Below are 25,228 nucleotides of genomic sequence, written 5' to 3'. Positions count from 1 at the left end.
CACTATGCAGTAATATTCCACAAATCCGCTACCTCCCAAAACAATTGTTGAATGGATACTTGCCTTTTACTGTATATAGCACTCTGTTGTGTAAGGGTAGGCTCATGCTATACGAATAGCACATATACATATACATATCTTTTTCTTCATCACTTCACTGGCATATCTTTCCCTGAATGCTGGATCGCAGTTATTGGTAGGTGTTTAGTGGCTACACTTTTTTCTTGGGTGGGGTTTACTCGTGCTATTTCTGAGTTTAACACACACTTCTACAGGTTTATTTGGAGTAGTTTGGTAGGATGAAATCTTTCTCTGATCATGTACCCCATTTGACTAACCTCAACAAATTATTAAACTACTAGACCCTTTTCTTGTACTGCTACCTTGGTGCTTCTAGTGCCAAACCCAGCTCTCCTCCTATTCACATAATCTTGCCTAATTGACATTCACAGTTCTGCTCACTCCAGCCCAGGGTGCTCATCCCTGTGTACAAAAGTGCCCAGGATCAACCCTCAATGCTTGGTAGGCAGTTCATCTGTTGCTGCCCATTTAACACTGGTTAGTGTCTGAAATAAAGATAACGCTTGTCTACTTCGTATTTCTCAATACTGATATAGAAATGGATGAAAATACACTGTACCTCCCTTGCTATGTTATTCAGAGCCATGAATACTGGCTCGTCTCTCTTTGGTCCAGAGTCTACTTCCTTAAGTCACCTATTGCGATTTGAAAAGATCACAAAGTTAATATACCCCACTTGGCCACTGCAGCCAGAGAAGTGAGATGGAAACTGTTATTGCAGAAAGGACTCATAACATGACACCAAAATAAGTAGTATAACTCAGGACGAAATTAGAACAGCCTTAAGAATAGTGCTAGTGGCAAGGCGGCTGGCCAAGACGGGGTCCCAATTGTTGTATTTAAATATGATATGGATCTTTGGGTACCCGTCTTGCACAATTTTTTAATGCAACAATTGAGGGGGTGATACCGGCCACCTGGGCGGAGAATCTGATAGTCCCCGTTTTCAAAAAAGGGAATAGGGGAAGTGCTAGTTGCTATTGCCCAATATCTTTGCTTGACTCAACCTCTAAAGTTATGGGTAGAATGTTGTTGGCCAGGCGGGAGCAATGTGTAGTAGAAAATAATATTTTATCTGTAGCTCAGTACGGCTTTAGACGAGGCGTTTGAACAATTGAGGAATGTTTGAATTTAGAACTAAGTATAGGAAAATATACTTTTGCAAGGGAGGGCTGCCTTCAGCTCTGCTTTGTTGATTTGTCAAGCACTTTTGACTTGGTAAATCATTCAAAGCTATGGGAGACTTTGAGAGGAATTGGCGCCACCGAGGACATTATTAGTTTCTTATCTCAAATCTACGCTCGTCTGTCTGCAAAGATACGTTATGGGAAATGTGGTGACTGTACGAAGAATTTTAATATTACACGTGGGATACGACCGGAATGTACTCTTGCACCTCTCTTGTTTTCACTGTATATAAATGTTTGTCGATGGTGTCGATGTTTTATTACCGAATTTGGGGGTAGATGTGCCAAAGGTCGGCAATCGACCTACGCCCCTCTTATTGTATGCTGATGATGCTGTCCTAATCTCGAGGACAGCAAACGGCCTACAAACCTTGAAGGATAATTTTACAAGTTTTATGACAGAAAAATCCTTAAAAATTAATTTGACCAAGACTTTGGTTATGTCCTGTGGTAAAAGTAATATTAAAACAAAAACACATTATATTAACGGGACATTAATAGAGAGAACAGCCACATTCTCATATCTAGGGATTCTGTTTAAAAGTAAGGGTACCTGGAATAAACAGATAACTCTATGCAAGTTGAAATTTGTGAAAGTAGTAGAGGCTATTTTCAGATTCTCCCAAAGAATTGGTAAAAAAAACCTGTACGGGAGATTCTGAAGTTATACGGAACGAAGTGCATTACAGGGACTTGTTATGGGGGAGCCCTAGGGGGCCAGACCGATACCACCCAGATACAAACCCTTGGAAATAATTTTTTAAGACGCTTACTAGCCGTACCTACCTCAACTCCTTCTATTATCTTGCATAGAGAAACCAGCTCTTCTCACATACATGATTTGATTAGTATGGCCGCTTTAAATTTGTGGCACCGCGTCTGGGATAGGGAAGAACCCCATTTTACGAGGGACACCGTTTTAGACTGTCTGTCCCAAGACTGTTGTAAGAAAATACCTTGGTTAAGTTATATCAGTGGTCTTTTAGACAAATGCAATTTGGCCTTGAACTGGATTCAAACGGAGGATATACAAAAAATTTGCAAGGTTGAATTAAAAAAGAGCCTCTTGAATGTTAGGATTGCATCAAGAGAAGAGGTCCAGAGTACCAAGATGACTGTTGTATCATATCTTGAAGGGCCGGTTGCTATGGGCATACAGCCATACCTCGTTTTTTAAAACTAACGTTCAGTATAGATTCTACCTAACCAGACTGCGGATGAACACATTACATTTTCTCTTTGCCTTCCCTAGGAGGGGCAAGTGGTGTGCTAATCTTCCAAATTGTCCATGTGATGGAAGGTCCAAAAAAAGTACCCTTTATTTTTTACTTTTTTGTAATTTCTATAAGGAAATTAGAAAACATTTCCTTTGTCCTGTTTTTAAAACTGAGTGCCTGTACTCCCATAAAGCTGGTATTAACTATTTAAGAAACTTGGACACAATATCAGTCTGTAATGCAGTACTTGGTTATATAACGTCAGCAATTAAACTAAGGAATGAACTCGTTAACTTCGAAAATTTGAATTATGAAATATTATAAAGTGTATTTTCCTTATGATCTGTATAATTGTATAATGACTTTGTGTATTTAATTATGTTAAGATGTCTTTTCTGTTTCTTTTTCTTTTTTTGTTTACATATGGATTTTATTGTATTTTATAGTATGCTTTTATGGACATTCTAGAATCTATATGATCCAAATAAAGCTTGATTTGACTTGACTCATAACACTTCAATATAAGTGCTATGGTTGTATGGTGGAAGGTGCACAGTGTAAATTTTTGCTGTTTAGGTTTAAATGTGTTTGTTTCAAACAAGATACAATACAAGAACAGCCTACCTACATCCGCATTTCAAACACACAAGAGCAACCCATATGTCCATGTGAACTGGGTAATGGCTATGAAACTGAAACAATTGTTCACAAGGAACTCATTTTAAGAAAATGTTTATCATTGTTGCAAGTATCTTGACTTTTTGCAAGGACTCTCTCATGAGCTTGAAAAGAATAATAATATAATCTAATGTCTAACATTTAAAGTGTTTACCTAATACACTTAAAGAAGTAGCCCAAAATGTTATGCAATTAATAACTTCAGCCGAAATGAGTGATATATTTATTTATAAATGCAAAATCCTTATTAAAAACACATATTCGTAATGCATATGAAGAATAGAAACAAGTGACATTTGTGACCTCTGAGAAGTGACCATAACCAACTTAAATTTAAAACCTGAAGGGACTATATTGAGTTATAGGACAGGTTATTCGAATACAAAGGATGTCTTCTGATTCAGTGTTTTCAGATCGAGGACCAGGGTCTTTTCTAGTGCTCTCAAAACTATCCTAATATTATCATAATAGTTACCAACAACGTTTCGGCCCTTTTATGGATATGGGGGTCTCTTCAGGACAGAGAATTCTGGGGACTGTAAAGATAAATATTGCGGTAATGAGATGTGAATAGTGTGAGGGCTACTTGACTAATATAAAAAGGGTAGGTGCTTACCTCTGGGCACTCAAGCACCTGTCATAAGCGCCAATTTCTAGATGCATTAGTCTTCCAATTCACAATAAATAGACACCTTGTATCAAATGAATCCGCAGGCAGGCGGGGACAGTGAAATAAAAGTCTAAAACAGCCAGCTTGGACAGGGAAAAGAAAGGAGGGGGAGCAATAAGAGAGGGGACATGTACTTGACAGGACCTAACAGATACCATAAAAGTGCTGTTGTGTATGTGGAAGAGGTCATAAGACAGAGTTTGACATGTCAATCCGCAATGTGGGTCAGTTGTGTGAGGTGGCGTTGGCGGAGATTAACTGGTCAAGTCAGCTCCCTAGATTCGCCAGCTAGAAGATCCCCATGTCTTATTAAACCGTGGTAGCATGTGGGTTACTGTTGCTGCCTGTTATTCCATTCCAAGAGTTCTCATAGTTTGTGGAGCCAATCCAGTTTCGTCGGTACAGCATCGGTGTCCCAACGGGACGACAGCACCTGCTTAGCTGCACGAAGGGTTAATCTGATGGCTCGCCCAATATGCGATTTCAGGGGGTAACTCAACACAGTCATTTTTTTAAGTGTAATATTTTATTGCCATTTTCAAAATACAATCTCAACATCTGTTAAACGTTTCATACCATATTTCTGTTGCGTGGTTATGCCCAAATATCAACCTCTACCCCCTACCCCATAAAGGCTCCGCCACAGTGTATGCACGGTCCATATCAATATTAAAATTTACCAGTATTCAATAACAGTGGAGCAAAAAAAATTAAGATAATAGAAAGAAAAAATACATCTTGAGTGTAAACATTTTCAAGATATGCACATTATGACACAGGTGACCCTCCTCCAATGGCCCCCTGCCTGTTTGCTTCCTTCTCTATAGCTGCGTCTGGCGGAGATAGTAGCTTTGACAACATTGCTGCCAATGACCTCTTGTCATCATCTAATGTGTTATCTTTACTTGTCTTTCTAATGTGGCAACCCTCCGCATTTATCCATTCAGCCATATCTTTCAGCCAGTCTTCAACTTTTAACTCAACACATTCTTGAGGCCCAGTGATATATAACTAGGGAACCTAGGTAACTCTGTGTCATGAATTTCATCAAGATCAGTTAAGACCTCTGTCCAGAAGTGTTGTATTTTAGGGCAATGCCAAAGTAAACATGTGAGGGTGCCTATTTGGTCACATTGTCTCCAGAAATGAGGATTCCCACCTGGTTTCTACTGGCCTGTTCCAACTGGAATTGGATTGCTGTTTAAATCACTGACATAGACGGAGTTCTACCACAGCAGGGGGTCAGTGTGATGGGAGTGGGAACCATAAATTTGGTATTCTTCTTGTCCCAAATACCTGAAGTTCTGTCTTTGGATGGGAGACAACGTCCTAATACAATCTGGACTTTTGGAATCACACGCGCAATATGCAAGAATCCCAAATATGCTAATATTTTAGAGGGCGTGATGCGCAAATTGTGATACTAGCTACCTTTAGTATCATTCCTCTAGTCTAAGGTGATCGGAATGACAACTGAAATGTATTGCTGTAGGTAGACGTTTTAGTGTTGCTTGGCCAAGGCCCATTTGGACAAGTAAAAATCATAGGAGACTGCCCATTAGAGCAGAAGTGGTTCAATAGTTTGGTGCTGGAAACCACATGCTAAGAGTGACACAAAGGACAGTGGCAGTGCCTTGATCTTAGTTCCAGTACCTTTTTCTCTCTTCCTTACAGAGAAGCAAATGGATCTGAGCAGAGCTCACTAGTCTACAGGGTGGCTCCTCCATTGGAGGGGAGGAGCGTTGTCTCCTTTAAAACCTCCTCCCCCTCCCCCCCCCCCCCCCCCCCCAAAAAAAACCCCTGAGATGAAAATAAAATGGTAATTTTTTTAACCATTTTATTTTTCATGTCTCGTCTCAAACAGAGAGTCAGGGCAGGCCTCTGCTGAGTAACAGCAGCATGTCTCTCAACAAGGAGGTGGGTGGACTGGCAAAGCACTGTTTAAAGCGTGCATGTCTTTTTGGCCTGCTGTCTTTCGACGGCCAGCCACATATGCGCATTTTAAACAGCTCTAACCCAGCTGTTTTATGACTGCTGGATTACAGCGAGCCAAAGCCTCCAGAGCGCGGTGGAACGCCGAGTGAGTCTGCTCCCACCAGTCCTAGGCTGCTCTCATGCTGGTGAGAGCAGCCCTAGGATTGGTCAAGGGAGTTGTTGCTTCTGGTTCCAGTTCCAAAGAAGGGTTCCGGACTGGAGGATGTCATGTTCATGTACGGTAAGTTTATTTCTTATGTTATTTGCGCATGTGTGTGTGTGTATGTTTAGTCTAGGGAGCCATACGCTTAAATCTTGGCTGATTTTAATCACTTTTCACTTTTGCTAGTTTTCTACTGTCTGCCTGCATCGTTTTTGAGAAACTGCAAGCACATGACCCATACCTGCCAGTGGCTGTAGGTGGTGGCCCCTGGCCTTCATTTTGGGGACCAGTGCATATTTTTTATCATTAGCCTTTGACCCAGACAGAAAAGTCAGAAAAATGAGATACGAAGAGGAAGAGAAAGATAGGAAACTTTGACAAAGATCGAAAGCTGGTATTACCAGGAACCTGCAAGAGGGAGGGGAAGTGTAGATCGGTGAAAGGAAGAGGCGTGGAGGGGTGGAATGGAGACTGGGTGGAATCAGCAACCACGCCCTCATGAAGCACCCGCTGCGAGCTCCTAAGAAGTGTGGGTCCCTGCACTTCGCATTTGTGTAAAAGCACTGACGATTTACAAGTCTCTTAGTTTAATATATACGTTGTCAATTCCCTCACGATTACATTACACTTTGAGCATTGTGTGGTACTAAGACAAACTTGTTACCAGTCTGTTTCAGATCTGCAAGCTGCAATACAAAATGGATCATGTTCTTAATATTCGCATCCTATTTAATAAGTCTCTACATATTATGTAGCGCTGGAGATGTTGTGGCATTGTTAAGTTTTATAGAGTTTGTTTAAATAGTGTTCGAATAGCCTTCTCCATTTATTCCACACTGAATTGTACCACGACCACAAGGGTACATTTGTTTACTGATTTGTTGATGAATGAAGTTAGTCTAATATACACATATGGTTGAAACAAATATTTGCTATTAATGTTTAATATACCACATCGGTCTTTATTTGTGCTACTGAGTATTGTGCTTTGAGCTGTCTGTGTTAAATAAGGTATTGAGAAGTTGTCCTGGAAAAATTACTGTTCTGAAGCACTGATTAATCTCTGCCACTCCTTCTTCCATAGGAATCAATCACTGCACTTGCATTTGAAGCACTACGGTGTGAACTGTGATGATTGGTTGCTGCGCCTCATGTGTGGTGGAGTGGAGATCCGGACTATTTATGCTGGTCACCAACAGGCCAAGGCCTGCATTATATCCCGCCTGAGCTGCGAAAGGGCAGGCACCAGGTTTAATGTGCGGGGAACCAACGATGATGGTCAAGCTGCCAACTTTGTGGAGACCGAGCAGGTACTGAAACCCTTCTATTTCAAATGCATATTATATGTCGAACCTCCTCATACACAAAATATCTGGATTAGAACTGTATCCTCCTTAAAGGTAATTTTTCATTTTTTTATTGCTTGACCATTGTTACTGGTTATCTCCCTCCTACCCTGGTTTTCTGCGATCCTCTTCCCTCGACACTTGAGACCGAACTACTTTGTCTGAGGCCCGATGGAGCTACCTGGTTTAGCTATAGGGGAGATGGACTGTGGATTCCCTCCTTGGTCGTCACCTACCCAGTCGGTCTTTAGACAGACTTCCTCTCATCTCTACGGTTGTCTCTTCCCTTATCCTCACGTTCTCAGCTCACCTACCCCCCACTTCCTTTCTCTCTCCTTTCTCTCCTCTCCTAATGTATTGCTGATTGTCTGATGTAATGTTGTAATTGTTGATCTTTTTCTGTTACACTGTTAAACCAAATTGTTGCACTTCCTTTCGTCCCTCCTGTCGTCTCCTCCTGCATCCTCCCTCTATTTATGTTTCTCCTTCCCCTCTCTCAAAATATTGAGACAGAACTTTTTTGTCTGATGATCTTGGTTTAGCTATAGGTGAGATGGGCCGTGGATTCCCTCCAGGGTCCTCACCTACCCAGTCAGTCTTTAGTCGGTCTTTAGACAGACTTTCTTTTCGTCTCTCCTTATTGTCTCTTCCCTTATCCTCCCTTTCTCACCTCCCCTGCCCCCTCCACTACTTTTCTCTCTCCTCTCTCTCCTCTCCTAATTGTATTGCCTATTTTTCTGGGATTTAATGTTGAATTGTTGAACTTTTTCTGTTACATTGTTGATTCTCATGTAAAGCGCTCTGATACCTCCGGGTCTAGCCAGCGCTATATAAAATTCTTTAAATAACTAAATAACAAAATAACAAAAAGCTTTTTATTTGAGCCTGCATTCTGTAGATTGTCTTAGTTTAGTTGTATGGTGCACTTCGGCTTTTGAAGTACTGTTAGATCCACTTGTTGCATATGGGGGTGTACTTTTTTCTCATGCTTGTCCTGAAGATAGTTCTTTTGAATGGCATTGTTAGCTGGATGTATGGCTAGGAGGTGAGTGTAGGAATGAGCTTCAAATAGTTGCCATCATCCAACTGACTGACTTGCTCATTGGTTGGGGTAGTATGGGCCTTTCTTTTGTCTGATGTCAGTGTAGTGCCTTCCACATAAGATGTTTTTTACACCCACACACCTGATTTTGGTCACTTGTGCTCTCTGTCAGTTTGAGCATCTACTCCATAGATTCTAGTCTCATCCGAATACTGTGCAGCTTGGTGCTCTAATGTAAGATGTAAACTATTTTAACATTTCATGTACACCGCTGTCATTTTATTGGCCCAAACTCTTTAGCTGATGCTACACATATTATTATTTCCCGATTTAAATTTTTTATTGTAGCTCTAATGATGCTGCAGTGCAATCACTTCAGATTACTTGATAATTATAGCAGCATCTTAGGTGAGTTTACAAGGAACTGTGTGCCTGGCTGTGGGGCACTGATCTTGTAGGCTTGCCTTCAGCTCCTTGAAAGTGACCAGTGATGGATATGGGGAAACTTGTATTATAAGAGCGAATAATAAGTACCACATGCTAAGTGCAGTCAAAGACCGGTCTAGATATTATGTGTGACTTCTATCTGGTGTTACTTTATCATCTCTGCACAACCAGACAGCACAACCAGACAGCAATCAGATACTTTCTTGAACAGTTATTTTTTCCTCCTCGGCCTCTGCTGCTGCAGTGTGTGTTTCTGGATAGAAGTTCCTTGTTGGTGACAGTAGGTGACCTCTTTCAGCGTGTACCCTTGAGGTTCTGCTATAGCAGCTTTGTTTGTTGAATGCAAGTCTTATCTCCACCTGATGCCAATGGACTGATTTTAAGACTGACTTTGCATGCTCTATCTTTTTCATGTTAAAAGTCAAGCTATTTGATATTTGATTTTGTGATTGTTCCAGACTAGCTTCGGTTGAGCTAGCTCAACACCCGCTCCGTCCACAGACACGCCATCGAACTCTGGAACCTTCTAGACGCCACAGCCCCTGACGTTGCCTTCCTCACGGAGACCTGGATGAACGCCTCTTCAGCTCCCGACATCGCCATCGCTATCCCAGAGGGCTACAAGATCGTCCGGAGGGACCGCAACGCCAACCAGATGGGAGGAGGCATCGCCATCATCCACAGGAACACCATCCGTCTCACGACCAGCACCGACAACACCCTGACCAGCGCCGAACACCTGCACTTCCAGATCCACACCAACCCGAACACCACCCTCAGAGGCACCCTGATCTACCGACCCCCAGGACCACGCACACAATTCAGCGAGGACATCGCCGACTTCGTCAGCCCGCATGCCCTCCCCTCCGCTGACTACATCCTCCTGGGGGACCTCAACTTCCATCTGGAGAACAACAACGACCGCAACACCAGCACCCTGCTCGACAACCTCGCCAATCTTGGACTCAAGCAACTGGTGTCCACCCCCACCCACCTCGCCGGACACACACTCGACGCAGTCTTCTCCTCCAGCACAGACATCGACTTCAGCCACGCCACAGAGCTTCAATGGACTGACCACAGCTGCGTCCACTTCACCTTCAAGAGAACGACGACCCACCACCACCAGCAACAGGCCGCCCGCAGAAGCTGGAACAAGATCACAGCAGACCAGCTCGCCACCTCCCTGAGCCAGCACCCTCCTGCCAGCTCAGCGAACCCCAGCCAGGCCGCCGACAACCTCACGAAGTGGATCAGCATCTGCGCGGACGAGCTCGCCCCGCTGAGGACCCCGCCCAGCAGACCCGGCAGCAAGAAAGCCCCGTGGTTCACCGACGAACTCAAGAGCTCCAAGAAGAACTGCCGAGCCCTCGAAAGTCTGGAGAAGGGAACCTACACCGGACAACAGGACCTCATTCAAGCTTGCCACCCGGGAGCACCACCAGCTGATCCGCGCCGCCAAGAAAACAGCATTCAAGGACAGGTTGGACAACAACGCACACAACTGCAAGGAACTCTTCAACATCGTGAAAGAGCTTTCCAACCCCAGCGCAGGAAACAACGACATCACCCCATCGCAAGACCTCTGCAACTCCCTCGCTTCATACTTCCACAACAAGATCGCGGACATACACAACAGCTTCAACAACCAACCAACGCACACCATGACCGAACAACCACCCCCCACCACCACCCTCCACGCCTGGACCCCGATCAGCACCGAAGACACCATCCGCACGATGAACTCCATCCACTCCGGATCACCGACCGACCCCTGCCCTCACCACGTCTTCAACAAGGCCGACGCTGTCATCGCACCCCACCTGCGAGACATCATCAACACATCCTTCGACACCGCCACCTTCCCTGAGAGCTGGAAGCACGCCGAACTCAGCGCTCTACTCGAGAAACCCACAGCGGACCCCACCGAACTCAAGAATTACCGCCCCATCTCGCTCCTCCCGTTTCCAGCCAAAGTCATCGAGAAGACTGTCAACAAGCAGATGGCCGCCTTCCTCGAGACGAATGGATCCCTCGACCCCTCACAGTCCGGCTTCCGAGCCAATCACAGCACCGAGACCGCCCTCATCGCCGCCACCGATGACATCCGAGCCCTGATGGACAATGGAGAAACAGCGGCCCTCATCCTCCTAGACCTCTCCGCGGCATTCGACACTGTCTGCCACCGCACCCTAGTACAGCGCCTCAGCAACATCGGAATCCAGGACAAGGCGCTGGAATGGATCATCTCCTTCCTCGACGGAAGAACACAGAGAGTCCGCCTACCACCGTACAAGTCAGAGGCCTCCGAAGTCATCTGCGGCGTCCCTCACGGATCATCTCTGAGCCCCACCCTCTTCAACGTCTACATGAGCCCCCTCGCGGCCATCGCACGCAAACACAACCTCAGCATAATCTCCTACGCCGACGACACCTAGCTGATCCTCTCCCTGACCAACGACCCCGCCTCCGCCAGAGCCAACCTGCACGAAGGGATGAAAGAGGTAGCCGAGTGGATGACGACCAGCCGCCTGAAACTGAACTCTGGCAAGACGGAGGTCCTCATCCTCGGCTCTTCACCCTCCGCCTGGGACGACTCCTGGTGGCCTCCCGCCCTGGGCACCGCACCCAAACCGACAGACCATGCACGCAACCTGGGCTTCATCCTGGACTCCTCCCTCTCCATGACCAGGCAAGTCAACAACGTCTCCACGGCGTGCTTCAACATCCTACGCATGCTACGGAAGATCTTCTGGTGGATCCCCACCGAGACCAGGAAGACCGTCACCCAGGCCCTCGTCACCAGCCGACTGGACTACGGCAACGCCCTCTACGCCGGTACCACCGCCAAGCTCCAGAAGAGACTCCAGCGGATCCAGAACGCCTCAGCCAGACTCATCCTCGACATCCCACGAACCAGCCACATCTCCGGACATCTGAGAGACCTTCACTGGCTCCCCGTCAACAAAAGAATCACCTTCCGCCTCCTCACCCACGCACACAAAGCCCTACACGACCAAGGCCCGAGCTACCTCAACAGCCGGATCAACTTCTACGCTCCCAAACGCCCCCCCCCCCCAGCGCCTTGAGACGCTACGGGTATGTAGCGCGCTCTATAAGTGTCATTGATTGATTGATTGATTGATTGATTGAAGAGGCCATTGTTAATAACATTGTAGTAGCCAAGATAAGCACAACTTGCAGATACGTTTGTAGGAATGGACAGTTATTTTGGAGCATGTTCATTTAGAAGTTGTTGATTTTTCCCATTTTGTAGATTAAGCTAAAGGTCTTTCCTTTCTTTGTGAGAGTAATAGCAGTTCCTGCAGTTGTGAGCTTCAGTACAAAAAATGCATTTCCCACTTCCAGAATCTCTGTTGTGGTGTGTATGTCAGGCAAAGATACATTTCCTTCATCCAGTAGAAAACATATCTCAGGCAATTTGCATTGTTGAGCCTTCCCAATTAAATTCCCAGGGAGAGGTGGATCTGATTGTTATTGAATATCTAGCAAAGGAAGCAGTGTTATTCAATTAAGTGGTATTGGGTACTTACAAACTAGGACGAAAAGGACGAACCTGGGTCATGTTGCATGAAATTTAATTATGAGAGGCCTGGTCTGTATGAATCTCGTCTGTTTTGCAAACACTTCTATCCAACTTATGTACTTTCTTGAGATTCTTTTCAATCGGTCAGTCCTTTGAACGTAAAGGGTTCCACTACAGTGTTGTAAACTCCTCAGAGATGAAGTTCTAATGTATACTAATTACTATACATTTCTTCTTGGAACTTTTACCTAGGTCCAGACTTAACTGTGAATTTTTCCCCCCTATAGTAGTACTAATCGCTGACATCAGGAGTCACTGTGCGGTTTCGGCTGCATATGCACAAGACTCCACCATTGGTGACGTTGTAGGGCCATTATTAAGACTACTTGAGCACCTGTTATTTTGACTCCTTTTTCCTCAGGCCTTAGAGACGCTAGACACTCTAAAAATGCTCTGTGTCCCATACTAATATGTTCAATAATCAATAAAGAAATGTTATGGGGGGGAGGGGCAGTGCACTTTTCCAAATTTCCTGCTTTTAACGCATGGACTGAATGTTGCAAACAGTTGTCGGTCCGTGTTAGACTCATTCTGAGCTTATTTGATGTTTTTGAAAATAACAAAATTCAAGTGCATGTGAACTCTGTTCTCTCATAAAGCCATCAGAAAAAGGGAAGGGAAGCTTGTTCTTAACTTTAGGTAAGGTGACACAAAATTCAGGTCTTTGACTTCTTCCTGGCGCAAGTCTTTATGAAGAAGAAAATATCACAAAAGGTGTTCCTTTTCCCTGAAGCCTCATTAACAGAAAGACATTCCGAGTTAACTCTTACTCCTTGTTAGAGCCCATTCCAATGCTGGGGAAATTTGAGCCAAAACTTCTGAATTTTTCATTGTGTGGTGTATCATCTAACCACATGCAAGCTTCATAATAAGCCATGTTAAAATATTTGCAACTCTTGAACTTTCTTGTGGGCCATCTCTGGGAGTTATGTTTCACGTGGTGTCTTCAGCATCAGCCACCTTATTGTAATGCCGGCAGCTTAGATCCCAGTCTTCCTACCCAGAGTCTCTGCTGACTTCATTGGCACCGATCTTTAGGAAAAGTAAACTGTACCTTTGTGAAAGATCAACAGATTAACTTGCATTGCAAGTGATACAACAGGCACATAAAATCACGGTTACCAAGGCATCACTTTTTTGGCACCCGTTCAGATCCAACTTAAAGCCTTACTCTGTTAATGATGACAATAATGTAATTGAGTCTCAAAATCTGTTACTTTGTTAGAGACTTGGAAAGCCATGTAGATGCAGAATTGATTTACCTGAGTGACACTTGGTAGCTAAGCCAGTGACATTTTGAGCAATGGTTAAGGAAGCTTGATAGAACACTTTTTTTCGGAGCGATCACTCAAACCACTTAACAGAAATTTTAAGAGAGAAGCAATTTTTTAAACCAGTGTTATCTTTCAGTGAAGCACCGAGTGACATCATAAAGCTGATTTAGGGAGAAACGCAGACTTTATCAGCGATAGCTCGAAATACTGCTATGAAATGTAGAGCATCTGCAAGACGCCCATTATATTTGCACCTTCTGCCAGAAAGCTCAGCGGTACAGGCATCTTCTGCCAAGTTGTGTCAAAATGCTATCCAGGCTGTTACATTGGATAGGGAGCGTGAACATATGGACTCATCAGTAAGAAACGTTGTTGTATCAGGAAGTCTGCTGTTAAAAAGGGTTCCAAAGACAACCGGTAACCAAAGACCCTTTTATGTTGCCCGGCGGTATCGCCTCTATGACCCACCAATATTAATCAATGAAGAAGCAGGCGCTGGAGACTGGAAGGCAGGAAACGAGGATTTTATTCTCTCCGGAGGAGAACACATCAATTCAGACAGCAAGTATCGTCACGAGGTGCTCTAACCACATCTCTGAGGCCTGGCCTCTTATACTAGGGTTTATGACCTTTATTGCACATAACACATTCTCGCAATACTTTAGTACTTGAAAGAACATCCTCGGAATCTCCCCTTCAGACCCTTTCCCACATACATTTACAGTTGGATTCCCCACCCCGGTCACAACAGGTGATGGTTGTCGCACAGCAGGGCATTCCGCCGATTCACGGAATGCATGGGGTTGATCGGATCTCATGGGGTGGGGGCTTTGATCGGTTCGGGGGTCTTTTGATGGGGAGGGGAAGCTTCCTACTGTACGGGGTAATAAACAGTATCCGCAGAGCCAGGTGGCGGCCTGGGAACAGGGAAGACAAACGGGGACACAGGAAAAGGGGGTTTGCATCAAAAGGGTTTGAGGCCATGAAAGGAATGAGGGGAGGTGTCGCGCTGGGAACAGGATGGGATTCCGTGGTGAAGCTGCGCTGAAGAGGGGTTTATGACCCAAGGCATGAGAGAGCGGGGGTTGTCAGCGTGCGGGGGAATGCTTGCGAGGTTAAGAGAGAGAGAGACGCGCTGGCTATCAGCGAGGGGCAGGGAGGCCATGGTGCTCAAAATGGCTGCCGCTTACGCGCACGAATGGGCTTGGAAAAGGGGCAAGATGGCGCCGATAATGTTCACCAAGTTTGTATTTATTTTCCACAGTCCTCCCTTTAACATTTCCAAGACATCTTGCTGGCCTATTTCCTATCTACACCTATATGCAGCGATCATAAGTAAGGGAGAGGGGACTTAGGCGAAAGAACTGTACATAAACATCACATTATAAACATCATATTGAAAAATCTCATCATTTAGTAGGCGGGTTCATCGTTAAGTTGGTTGCAGAAAAAGTCATCGTAATGCAATATCAGACTAGAATTACGTAGCGAGGGCGTTGGGTACAGATCATAGAATAAGAACTGGTAAGTTATCATATAAGTAAGTCCTTTTTGTATACGGCGGGTGCATAGTCAGTCCAATGGTGATTGGGAGAGGAAGGAGATACAGTAAAAAAATATCAGAGTTCTCGTTGTCCTTTGTCGTCTTCTGTCAGCACTGTTGAGCACCTGGATTACCTATCAACAGAAATGTTCATGTGGATTGAGTTGTTGGGGGTCTGCGGGTAGGGGTGCATTCTGTTTGGTTTTCGTCAGACCTCGTAGGAGAAATGCGTTACGGTTTTGGAGCAGGTGCATCTTCTTCCGTAATGCAGAGCATAGATTTTGCAATGGAAAATGCAATTGTTCCAGAATTGTGAGATCTGTTCGTTTCTTGAGTCTCTGTGGTGGGCATTTCCTGTTGCTTCCATCATCTTCAGGGTGCTTGGTAGCGGGCAGAACCACAGACTTTGTTTATCTTTTCTTCGGGGGCGACCCTTGGTGGAGTTCTAGGTCACCGCTCTGGGATTTAACATAGTTCGTGGTCTACTTAGTCGGAGCTCCCTCCCTTCTGACGCAGGGAGTACTCTTCTCTGGGTAGCTCAGTAGGATTTGGAGGAACTTGGGAGTTCGGGTGGAAAGGTGCGGGTGTGAACAGTCCTTATGGTAGTTCGGAGGAGGAGGGGATGGAGCAAGGCCAAGTCGGGAACAGATCAGGGGGACGGAGGGTTTGCGACAGGCGGGTCCGTAACCATGTTCAGAGAGCGGGGACTTTTTGGCACACGTTGATCATAGAGCAGGGGCTTCAGGTCAGCCCTTTCCTTAGCTTTGTTTGAAACAGTGCCCCGTCCTGCGACTCCTTACTGCTGTGGTCTCGCCTCGGCCTCCGTCGCTGATGTTCCACCATCCGCAGTCAGGCCGCGTGCTCCCACATCCGGTCTCTTTCCCCTCCGACAGTGATACCCTTAAATGAGTGTTGAAAAGACAGTCTTTAGAGATTTTGCAGAAAAAGGTAATTACATAAATCTATTTTCTCTCCCAACACCAAGCAACTGGGGTAAGCACTCGCTACATTTGAGATTTTTGCGGCTAACGTATAAACAATTGATGATGGATTTGCTGGATTCCTTACAACTTCCTTTTGTTGGCTAATTCTTTGACGCTTTGATGATTATTACGTTCATTTGTCATATGTCTATTATAGTAGATGTCAGTTCTTCTGGCAGAGACCCATTTCCCTAGTACGAGTCTTGCAAGGCTAGGCTGGTCTTCAGGGCCTTGTATTTTACAAAAAGTGCAACGTGCTATTCACCATAGTCTGATAGGCATCCTTCTGAGGGATGAACATAGGCTAAACAAGTCTTCATAACATCAAAACATCTTATTTTCAGCAAGGCTTACAGCAACAAGGTCTTTCGATTTTCGATCTAATTTTTAACTTTGCATACATCTTTCTAACTTTCTATATAAATCCTCGCAACCTAGTTACTACAAAAACTCGGGGGGGTGGTTTGCGATAATTATTAAACTTATCCTCGGGGAAGGTGGGATCTTATGAAAAACGATTAGGAGCACAGCGAATCGGAGCAAGGGGCGTTTTTCAAGTTCTCGTTCAGGGCAGCTGATACCAAACTGGGGGCATTTTGGGTAGATGGGGGTGTCTCGATCATTTCTTACAGCTTGGGGTACGGAGACAATTTTCAATGGGGATGGTCGCATTACCACAGACACATTTTATCATAGAAGCCACTGACAAATAGTTCCCTGAGAGTGGGTCAAATTTAGGGAACCTTAGTCGTCTTACCTGTCCCTTTCCTATCGGCCAATTTAAGTTTCATCCATATTTTAGTAGAAAAGGAGAGGTAGTAACGTGGTACCGATACAATTTTATTTAGGACAAATTTGTGCAAATACTTGTGGTATTTGGGGCCAATCAGGAGGTGCACCAGGTTCGCCAATTAGGTGCCAGTTGCTAGGAAGAGGGAAAGTGTGGAGGGGTGGAAGAGTGAGTGAGAGAGAGAGAGAGAGAGAGAGAGAGAGAGAGTAAGAGAGAGAGAGAGAGAGAGAGAGAGAGAGAGAGAGAGAGAGAGAGAGAGAGAGAGAGAGAGAGAGAGAGAGAGAGAGAGAGAGAGAGTAAGAGAGAGAGAGACAGACAATAGGCCAAACAGTACACGTGTGACATGGGGAATGACCGTGTATTGTTTGGGCTATTCAGTGCGTTACCTAACGTTTAGACGTTTCGGGTCTGTGTTAGGATGTAGAAAGCATGCAGTTTTGGGACAGAAGAGCATTAGATCAGGTAAAAAAGGTTGTGCATTGGGTAGAGCGTCCTTGTTGTGCCGTTTTGCAGCGCTAGTCCGTCTTCATGCATCGGGCGTGACGTGGTTCCAGATCCCTTATGATACTCTAATCGGGATTCTAATGTAACCTGCAGAGGGAAAAAGGGGGAAAAAGGGGAGGTAGGGGGATAACATACGAACACATCAAATGTATGGGCACGAAAGTCCTTTACTTACCACATACTCGTACTTATCTCTTCGGGATATAATCCCTTAGGGTTTTGGTTTCCTAAAGTCATGGGGGCAGGCAATGTGATAGGTGGTTCATGGGGAGGTTCGAGGATGGCATTAAGGATCGTGTGTAGTGAAAACGCTAAAAAGAGGAATCAGAGGTGCCTAGCGTGAGGTACCCGGTTTTGTAGATGTATCCGGCCATCGGGATCCCTAAATCATTCCCAAAGCTGTGATGTTCTAAGGCATATCAGTTCTTCGTTCAACCCTGTACCTTAGTACCTTCGACCACCATATCTTTATATCATTTTATCAATTACACCGTTTTACTTTACCCATTCTCAGAAGTCGAGGTCCTTCTTCATACGTCAGTTCCTGAGCTTAGTCGCATATCTTGGAGGCAGCGTATCATACCTTTGATTCGACCATCAACCCAGGGCCGAACAACCATTTCTCTGATAACCTTAAAAAAAGAGCAGAACAGTTGCGCACAGAAAAACCCTCCCACCGATACCCGCATTTACAAAAGTATGCGATGCCTATCCATAGCTTTTTAAGACCTTTATTTGTAGAATTATTCAGTACGTGAAATGTGAGAGCGCAATTCATATTTTGGCCTGACATGTCGTCGATGGAAGCACATACAGTAGGGGGTTATTTTGTAGCACAAGAACATGTAAAAAAGGTCTAATTAATTATTTGCAAGTAACCAAAAACATTTCATTGCGTGACGAAGGAATCAGGGGCATTTCAGTTCATAAATGGAAACACAGTCAAGCTCATCGTAATCACATTTCCTAGATGTAAACCGCGGGTGTGCATCATGAGCGACGTTATGTATCAGTTACAACAAATATCAAAAATAAATTGTTCATTGAAATCAACATTTTACGGAACCCTTCTTAAATGTTCGCCAAGTGAACCCTCCTCCCTTAAACATCGAGTGCGCAATGGTTCGTATATATATATATATCTTAGTACATCAAGTTTCATTAGCTAAGGAACACCACGAGGCATCCGTTAGTTTCCATTGATACCAGCGCCATTTTGGGCGAGGCCGGTTTAGTCCGGAAGTAGCATCAGGGGCAAAATATCCCCGACAATTGGCGGTTGGACCAGAGTCCCTTTCGGCAGTTCAAAAGAAAACTGTGCTAACAGAGGGGCTGGTGGTGTGGACCGTCAATCAAGAGAGGGAGGGGGTAGAGTCTCTCTTACCGGGTCATGTTGATGTTCAGCCGGAACTTGCTCGAGTTCGTTAGCCCATAATGTTCCTGGGTGGTTCAGACGGAAGTTGATGCAGACACGAGAGCACCGCCATCTTGTTGCTGTGCCGTGGTTATTTCATTTGAGATCAATGCAACTGTTCCTCACCGGAAGCCTGAAGGGGCCGAGGGCTCTTGGGACTTTGGTAGAATCTTCAAAGTCGAGGGGATGTTTGTCGATGGTGGGGGCTTGCGCCCAGGTGGGCAAGCGCCCGAGTTGCAATTTCGGACAAAGTTACTCCAGCGGCCTAGACCCGCCTTTCGAGGGCCCAGACGCCATTTTGAGACCCTGCAGCAACCGCCCTTCGTTGTATCTATCAGGAGAGGAAGAAACTTCTTGTGATGGCGAAAGACGGAGCATCATGTTGCTGGAGCAGGACATTTTGGTTCGGGGCGCCAGGGTGCAGCAGTGGAGCCTTCATCTGGGGAGGTGAGGGAGGCTCACCCGTGCCGTCTCCCTCTCCCGGCGCATCCTACACCGTCCCTTGGAATCAGGGGCGCACATGATGACCACCCTACACCCCTGATTCCGACTCTTGGGGGACCACTGTACGTCCGGTGCTCCGTAAATATGCCCGTCGGACATTGTATGTCCTGTACTGAGAAAGTATACCAGCCGGGTCTTGTATGTCCTGTGCTGAGAAAATATACCAGTCGGGCATTATGTGTCCTGTGCAGCGTAGGTATATGGCCGTCGCCCGGCTGGAGGACATCGGCGCCGGACCAGGGCAGGGAAGCCTCCTACCTGTGGAGGTGGAAGAGGCTCGTCCGCGTCGCCTCTTCCTCCCTGCCCACCCTGCATCCGTTCGATGGAGAAATTCGTGATGGCCGGACCAGGAGATACAAGGGAGGGGGTCATTTTCATCCGCCCCCTCCCTACTCGCGGTCCGGGGGACGCCATCCCTGGAAGGGTAGTATGGGAAGACCATTTCATTGCCTGCCGTGTGGAGTCTCCAGTACCTTCTCGCCAGCGATCTCTTTTTGGCCCATGGTTGCTGGCAGGCCCCGCCCCACACGTGCTATGTGTTTCGGATGGGCGGGACCATCGAACTGTTACATTTCGAGGACTCCCGGAGTGAGCATAACATGTTTTGTATTTTTCCTATTAGTCAAGTTTGCTTTTTAGAGAGTTCTACTAGTTATTCTATTTACTGTTGGTTGTGTGTTTTACCGTAATTAAATCCTAAGTTATATAATAGACGCTTGGCTTTCTTGAGTCTTTTCTCTAACGGGGGGTTGTTTACACTGACCTGCAGTTGTGTTTGTTTTTCAGAGTGGGGGAGCAACAGAGAGCAATCAGTCCCAGAACTCTAACATGTCGTTAAAATTGGTCTGACGAAATCTGTGCCACCGAGCATAATCGAACGGGGTGGTTCTATCTGTCCTGTCCGTACTAGTCTGATTGGTTTTTATTTCGTGCCTTTTCCCTTTCTGTCGGCCTGTCCTTTCTGTCGACCCTCCATTCCTACCTATGCTCTGCAAAGTCGGACATTGGGCTTTCCAGTGCCCGAGACATTTACAGAAAGCACATTGGTTTTGTTTTAAATCTGTCCGTCCTGTGCGTAATGTCGGGGGATTACCTTCGGGTCGTTGTGTTCCGGGGTTGGCTTGTCGGCACATCCCTTTACACCGTTCGCTTTTCATGTCTACTTCTCGAGACTGTGCCATCGCTGGCCCTTCCCTTTGCCTACTAGACGTTTGGAGGGTTGTCCGTCGTGTCCCTTCACCTTCTCCGAATTCGTCGCCTTCCCTTCGTCGTGCGGCTTCTTTGCGCCACATACCGAGACTATCGAGCATAATAGGTGTTGTTTCATTCCTACGAAGGGCTATTTCTACCGTTTCTATTTTGTCAAGATCAAAGGATCCTCTCAGTGGCCACTGTCTTTCTCGATCCTTTTTCGTATATTTATGCCACAGCTCACTGTAGGCTATAGCGATTAATCCATGCTTCATGAACATGTCCTTATTAGGGGTGCCTTCCAGCGGAGCCGGATGGTTCATCTCTAATAAGCGGTCCGGGCAAAACAGGCTACTAACCAGTGGGGAGAAGACAGGCATGACGGATCACAATGGGATAATAGTCAGCACTACCTATCTTATCACTGCGCGCAAAGACTAGATAGAATATTTCTATTCTACGTTGTTTGCACGTAGTGAATACCTCATGAACCAATTCTGAGCAATCAATGTTAGGTCAAAAAATAAAAAATCAATATGGTCAATGGGGAGAATAAGTAGGCTCGCAAAGGTTCGCGTCACCTACCCTTTCACTATCTGTAAAGAGGGGACCTATTTTTCCCTGTTTGCAGACAGAGAATCTCCAGAAAACAATCTATAACAGTTAATCAATGGGGGGAAGGGGCAATTGTTCAGTGGGGGAGAAAGATAGGTCCGACGGGTGCGTACCTATCCTTCGCTGTTTATAAAGGGAGAGCCTGTTGTTTCTCCGTTTGTAGACAGTGAATCTCCAATAAATTAACAAAAAGTAATACTAGTATTTTCTCAACAATTATCAATCACTTTCAATTATCTATCACTTTCGCAATTCGTCGTGTTTACACGACCTTACCCGGACCGCATGGACAGTTTCTCGTCTTCCGAATCCAGCGCCCGATCGTCCTCTTCTCTTCGTACTTCTCGTGGCACTCCTGATGGTTCCCAGTCAGGACCGCAGATCACTCGAGAGAGGTCTGTTCGGAACCAGTGAAGTTCGGATGATCGGCTGTCAGACGAGGGTCTATCGGACAGGGTACCTTCCGATCGTTGCAGTCGTTCACTCTGTCGTCGGGACCTCTCCCACTGGATCCACGAGTCGCTGATGGGCCCCACGTTTGGGACGCCAATTGTTAAAAAGGGTTCCAAAGACAACCGGTAACCAAAGACCCTTTTATGTTGCCCGGCGGTATCGCCTCTATGACCCACCAATATTAATCAATGAAGAAGCAGGCGCTGGAGACTGGAAGGCAGGAAACGAGGATTTTATTCTCTCCGGAGGAGAACACATCAATTCAGACAGCAAGTATCGTCACGAGGTGCTCTAACCACATCTCTGAGGCCTGGCCTCTTATACTAGGGTTTATGACCTTTATTGCACATAACACATTCTCGCAATACTTTAGTACTTGAAAGAACATCCTCGGAATCTCCCCTTCAGACCCTTTCCCACATACATTTACAGTTGGATTCCCCACCCCGGTCACAACAGGTGATGGTTGTCGCACAGCAGGGCATTCCGCCGATTCACGGAATGCATGGGGTTGATCGGATCTCATGGGGTGGGGGCTTTGATCGGTTCGGGGGTCTTTTGATGGGGAGGGGAAGCTTCCTACTGTACGGGGTAATAAACAGTATCCGCAGAGCCAGGTGGCGGCCTGGGAACAGGGAAGACAAACGGGGACACAGGAAAAGGGGGTTTGCATCAAAAGGGTTTGAGGCCATGAAAGGAATGAGGGGAGGTGTCGCGCTGGGAACAGGATGGGATTCCGTGGTGAAGCTGCGCTGAAGAGGGGTTTATGACCCAAGGCATGAGAGAGCGGGGGTTGTCAGCGTGCGGGGGAATGCTTGCGAGGTTAAGAGAGAGAGAGACGCGCTGGCTATCAGCGAGGGGCAGGGAGGCCATGGTGCTCAAAATGGCTGCCGCTTACGCGCACGAATGGGCTTGGAAAAGGGGCAAGATGGCGCCGATAATGTTCACCAAGTTTGTATTTATTTTCCACACTGCCTTTTAGGGCATGTAATTCTAATTGTCATCGCCTGGTATTGGTATGCATTGTGGGTGATCGCTTCTTCAGCACCATGAGTTCTACTGACAGAACTGAAATCCCCCATTCTCAAATCCATTGAAGGGCTGCCTGGATGCAGCAATGCGGCATGCTGAAAGGACTACATATTATAGTCAGAAAGGTAAGGTTAGAATCTGATCTGGAGTGGTTTTGCACAAAAATTCAAGGATGGGGCCCAAATGCTTTTCTAGAGAGGTTCAAGCACAGCTGTTAGATTTTCCCTTTACTGGACAGAGGTTACGTAAGGTGAACTATTCCATAGAAAAATGTAATCAAATGAAGGTCAGTGCTCATGCTTTTGGTCTGGTCTCGCTGGCAGTTAAGTCTCATCAGCAGTACTAGAAATAGATGCCATCTCTGCAATTCTTTGGCTTTTCAAAGGTATAGGCTCTTAATGACGTAGACCAGGAACTCCTCCATCTTTCTCCTTGAGTCCCATAAACTCTTTAGGTTGTTGAACCAGAACTCACACACCTCTTCAGTTGGTGTTGACTAGACTGTTTTACCTACAATTAAATTATTAGAGAGAATAGTTTTATTCTCCCTTTCCTAATGAAAACTTAACCTGTTATTCCTTTCTCTCCCATTACAAACACATTGAAGAGGGAGGTAGTGCTTCTTTTACATTAAAAGGTGTTAGTAAAAGTGTCATTGAAAGAAACAGACAAAAGACTCTATTTGAGATACTTTCCTAACCCCAAAAAGGAGGGAGCTTGAGACCAATTTTAGACTGGAAATGATTCAACAAGCTCTTCAAGAAAGAAGTTGATGATGCTGAAATTGTAGACAGCACTCCAAGTTCATCAAGATCGGCAGAATGCGTAGTTACCTTCTTTGGTTAGAGAATGTCGCAGAAAGTGTCAGAGTTTTGTGGTAAACTGGAAACATCATCAAGGGTGGTGTTTCTGCAGCTGCAAAGTCTTTATGAAAGGATGTTGTGGCGACCAGCCGCCCTTGAAGTTGGGTTATTACTTACTTTCTGTGAATTTGAGATACCACAGATTATTTATTTATTTATTTTATTTATAAAGTTTTATATAGCGCAAACTTGATCCCAAAGGATATCCGAGCGCTTTACAATTTGAGGCAAAGGTAACAAATCAGAACATTAGTCTAACATGGGGAATCTAATGGGCATTGAATTTTAAACCATCAAATTCTTGCTGACATTCCTGAGTCCATTTGTACTCTGTTTATGCCTAGTAGAAATCTTAAATTGATAGATTTACTTGCCAAGTTTGTTATAAACTTCCCATAGTATTCTACCATACCTAGGAAAGAAACAACTTCCTATATTGTGATGAAATGAAAATGAGTAACATCCCACCCACTTTCCTTTCAAGCTGCTCCTAGAGGGGAGATTAGGGGAGGGTCTAAGAGTCCCCAATCTAGGACCCCACCAAGACCACCTCAACCAGTACTAATCAGCGCTCAGAGGGAGAAGTCTCTGGAATCAGGCGCAGATTATGAAAATAGGATGGGCAGGACCACTCTCTAAATTCTTTAGAAAGAATTGAAATAAAGGGGGCCACAGTTCTGAGTAGGAGGAACTTTTGGGAGCGACCACCATGGACATCTTTTCCCTCTTCAAGAGGAGCCACAGTTGGTGCAACCACGCTGCAAGATCTGGTGTTTTGTCAGTACCCGAGGATGATAGTATTAACCGATGAGCTGCATTCAGTGCGAGGTCCACCTGCCTCCCTTGAAGGGAACGCAGGTGAAACGTCAACTCGTTCAGGAGACCCAAGATAGTGTAAGCTGGGAATCGTGGGATGGCAGTGTTGAAAGCAATGTCGATATCGTTCAGGACTCATTCCCAATATCTAGTTAATTTGGGACAATACTATAGGAGATGAAGCAGGGACCCGGGGGTTCCACAGCCCATCCAGCAGTCTCCTAATTGGTCCACATTCCACCTCCGGACGCGGCTCGGCGTGTAGTACCAATAGAAGACTATCTTATATGCAGTTTCTATGTTTATCATTGTGTGTGCTGTGGGGTGAACACTATAGAAAATATCCTCCCATTCCTTGTCCAAGAAGATCTACCCACTTTAGCCTCCCAACGCCTTTGACCCGAGAGACAGGCGATTAGCTCCTCAGCATTAGGATTGGTACTGGAATTCTGCGAGAGGCGGGAATGATCGTTCCTTTTGTAGCAAACAAGAAGGTGTGTTGGTGAGAAAGGAATTGTTGACAAACTCTTTGGTGTCTCGCCAAACATTAGAAGTAACCCCACATGCATGATTCTCAGCCCAGATTTGCCAGCATGTGGGTGGCTTTGATCTTTTGCTGGATTTACCCCTTAATCCACCCAGATGGGTTTGGCAGAAGCTGATGTTGACTGAAAGTAGAGCTTCTGGGTGTAGGCCGGGAGGTGTTTGGAGGCAATCATGGACATTCAGTATAGGGCTTTGGTTTTCACAGTGCTGGGGATGAAGGTTGCCAGTAGGTTGGCATGTTGTTTTGAGAAGTGTAAAAATCATTGTTTTAAGGGCTCGTATGTTCAT

General features: G+C 45.5%; 1 protein-coding gene across 1 annotated transcript in view; it reads left to right on the top strand.

Moving 5' to 3' along the window:
- The window catches only part of LOC147668996 (polyphosphatidylinositol phosphatase SYNJ1-like), a 287,979-nt gene that overhangs the window by 145,072 nt on the left and 117,679 nt on the right, over window positions 1-25,228 (top strand). The window contains exon 5 of the mRNA XM_086948301.1: window positions 7,055-7,280. Within this exon, the coding sequence (XP_086804427.1) occupies window positions 7,055-7,280 (226 nt within the window). The remainder of the gene's footprint in view (window positions 1-7,054; window positions 7,281-25,228) is intronic.

The sequence above is a fragment of the Lissotriton vulgaris genome, unplaced genomic scaffold, assembly GCF_964263255.1.
Source record: "Lissotriton vulgaris unplaced genomic scaffold, aLisVul1.2 SCAFFOLD_2649, whole genome shotgun sequence".
NCBI classification, from domain to species: domain Eukaryota; kingdom Metazoa; phylum Chordata; class Amphibia; order Caudata; family Salamandridae; genus Lissotriton; species Lissotriton vulgaris.
The sequence above is the reverse complement of the archived record's forward strand: the minus strand, read 5'-3'. Positions and strand labels throughout refer to the sequence as shown.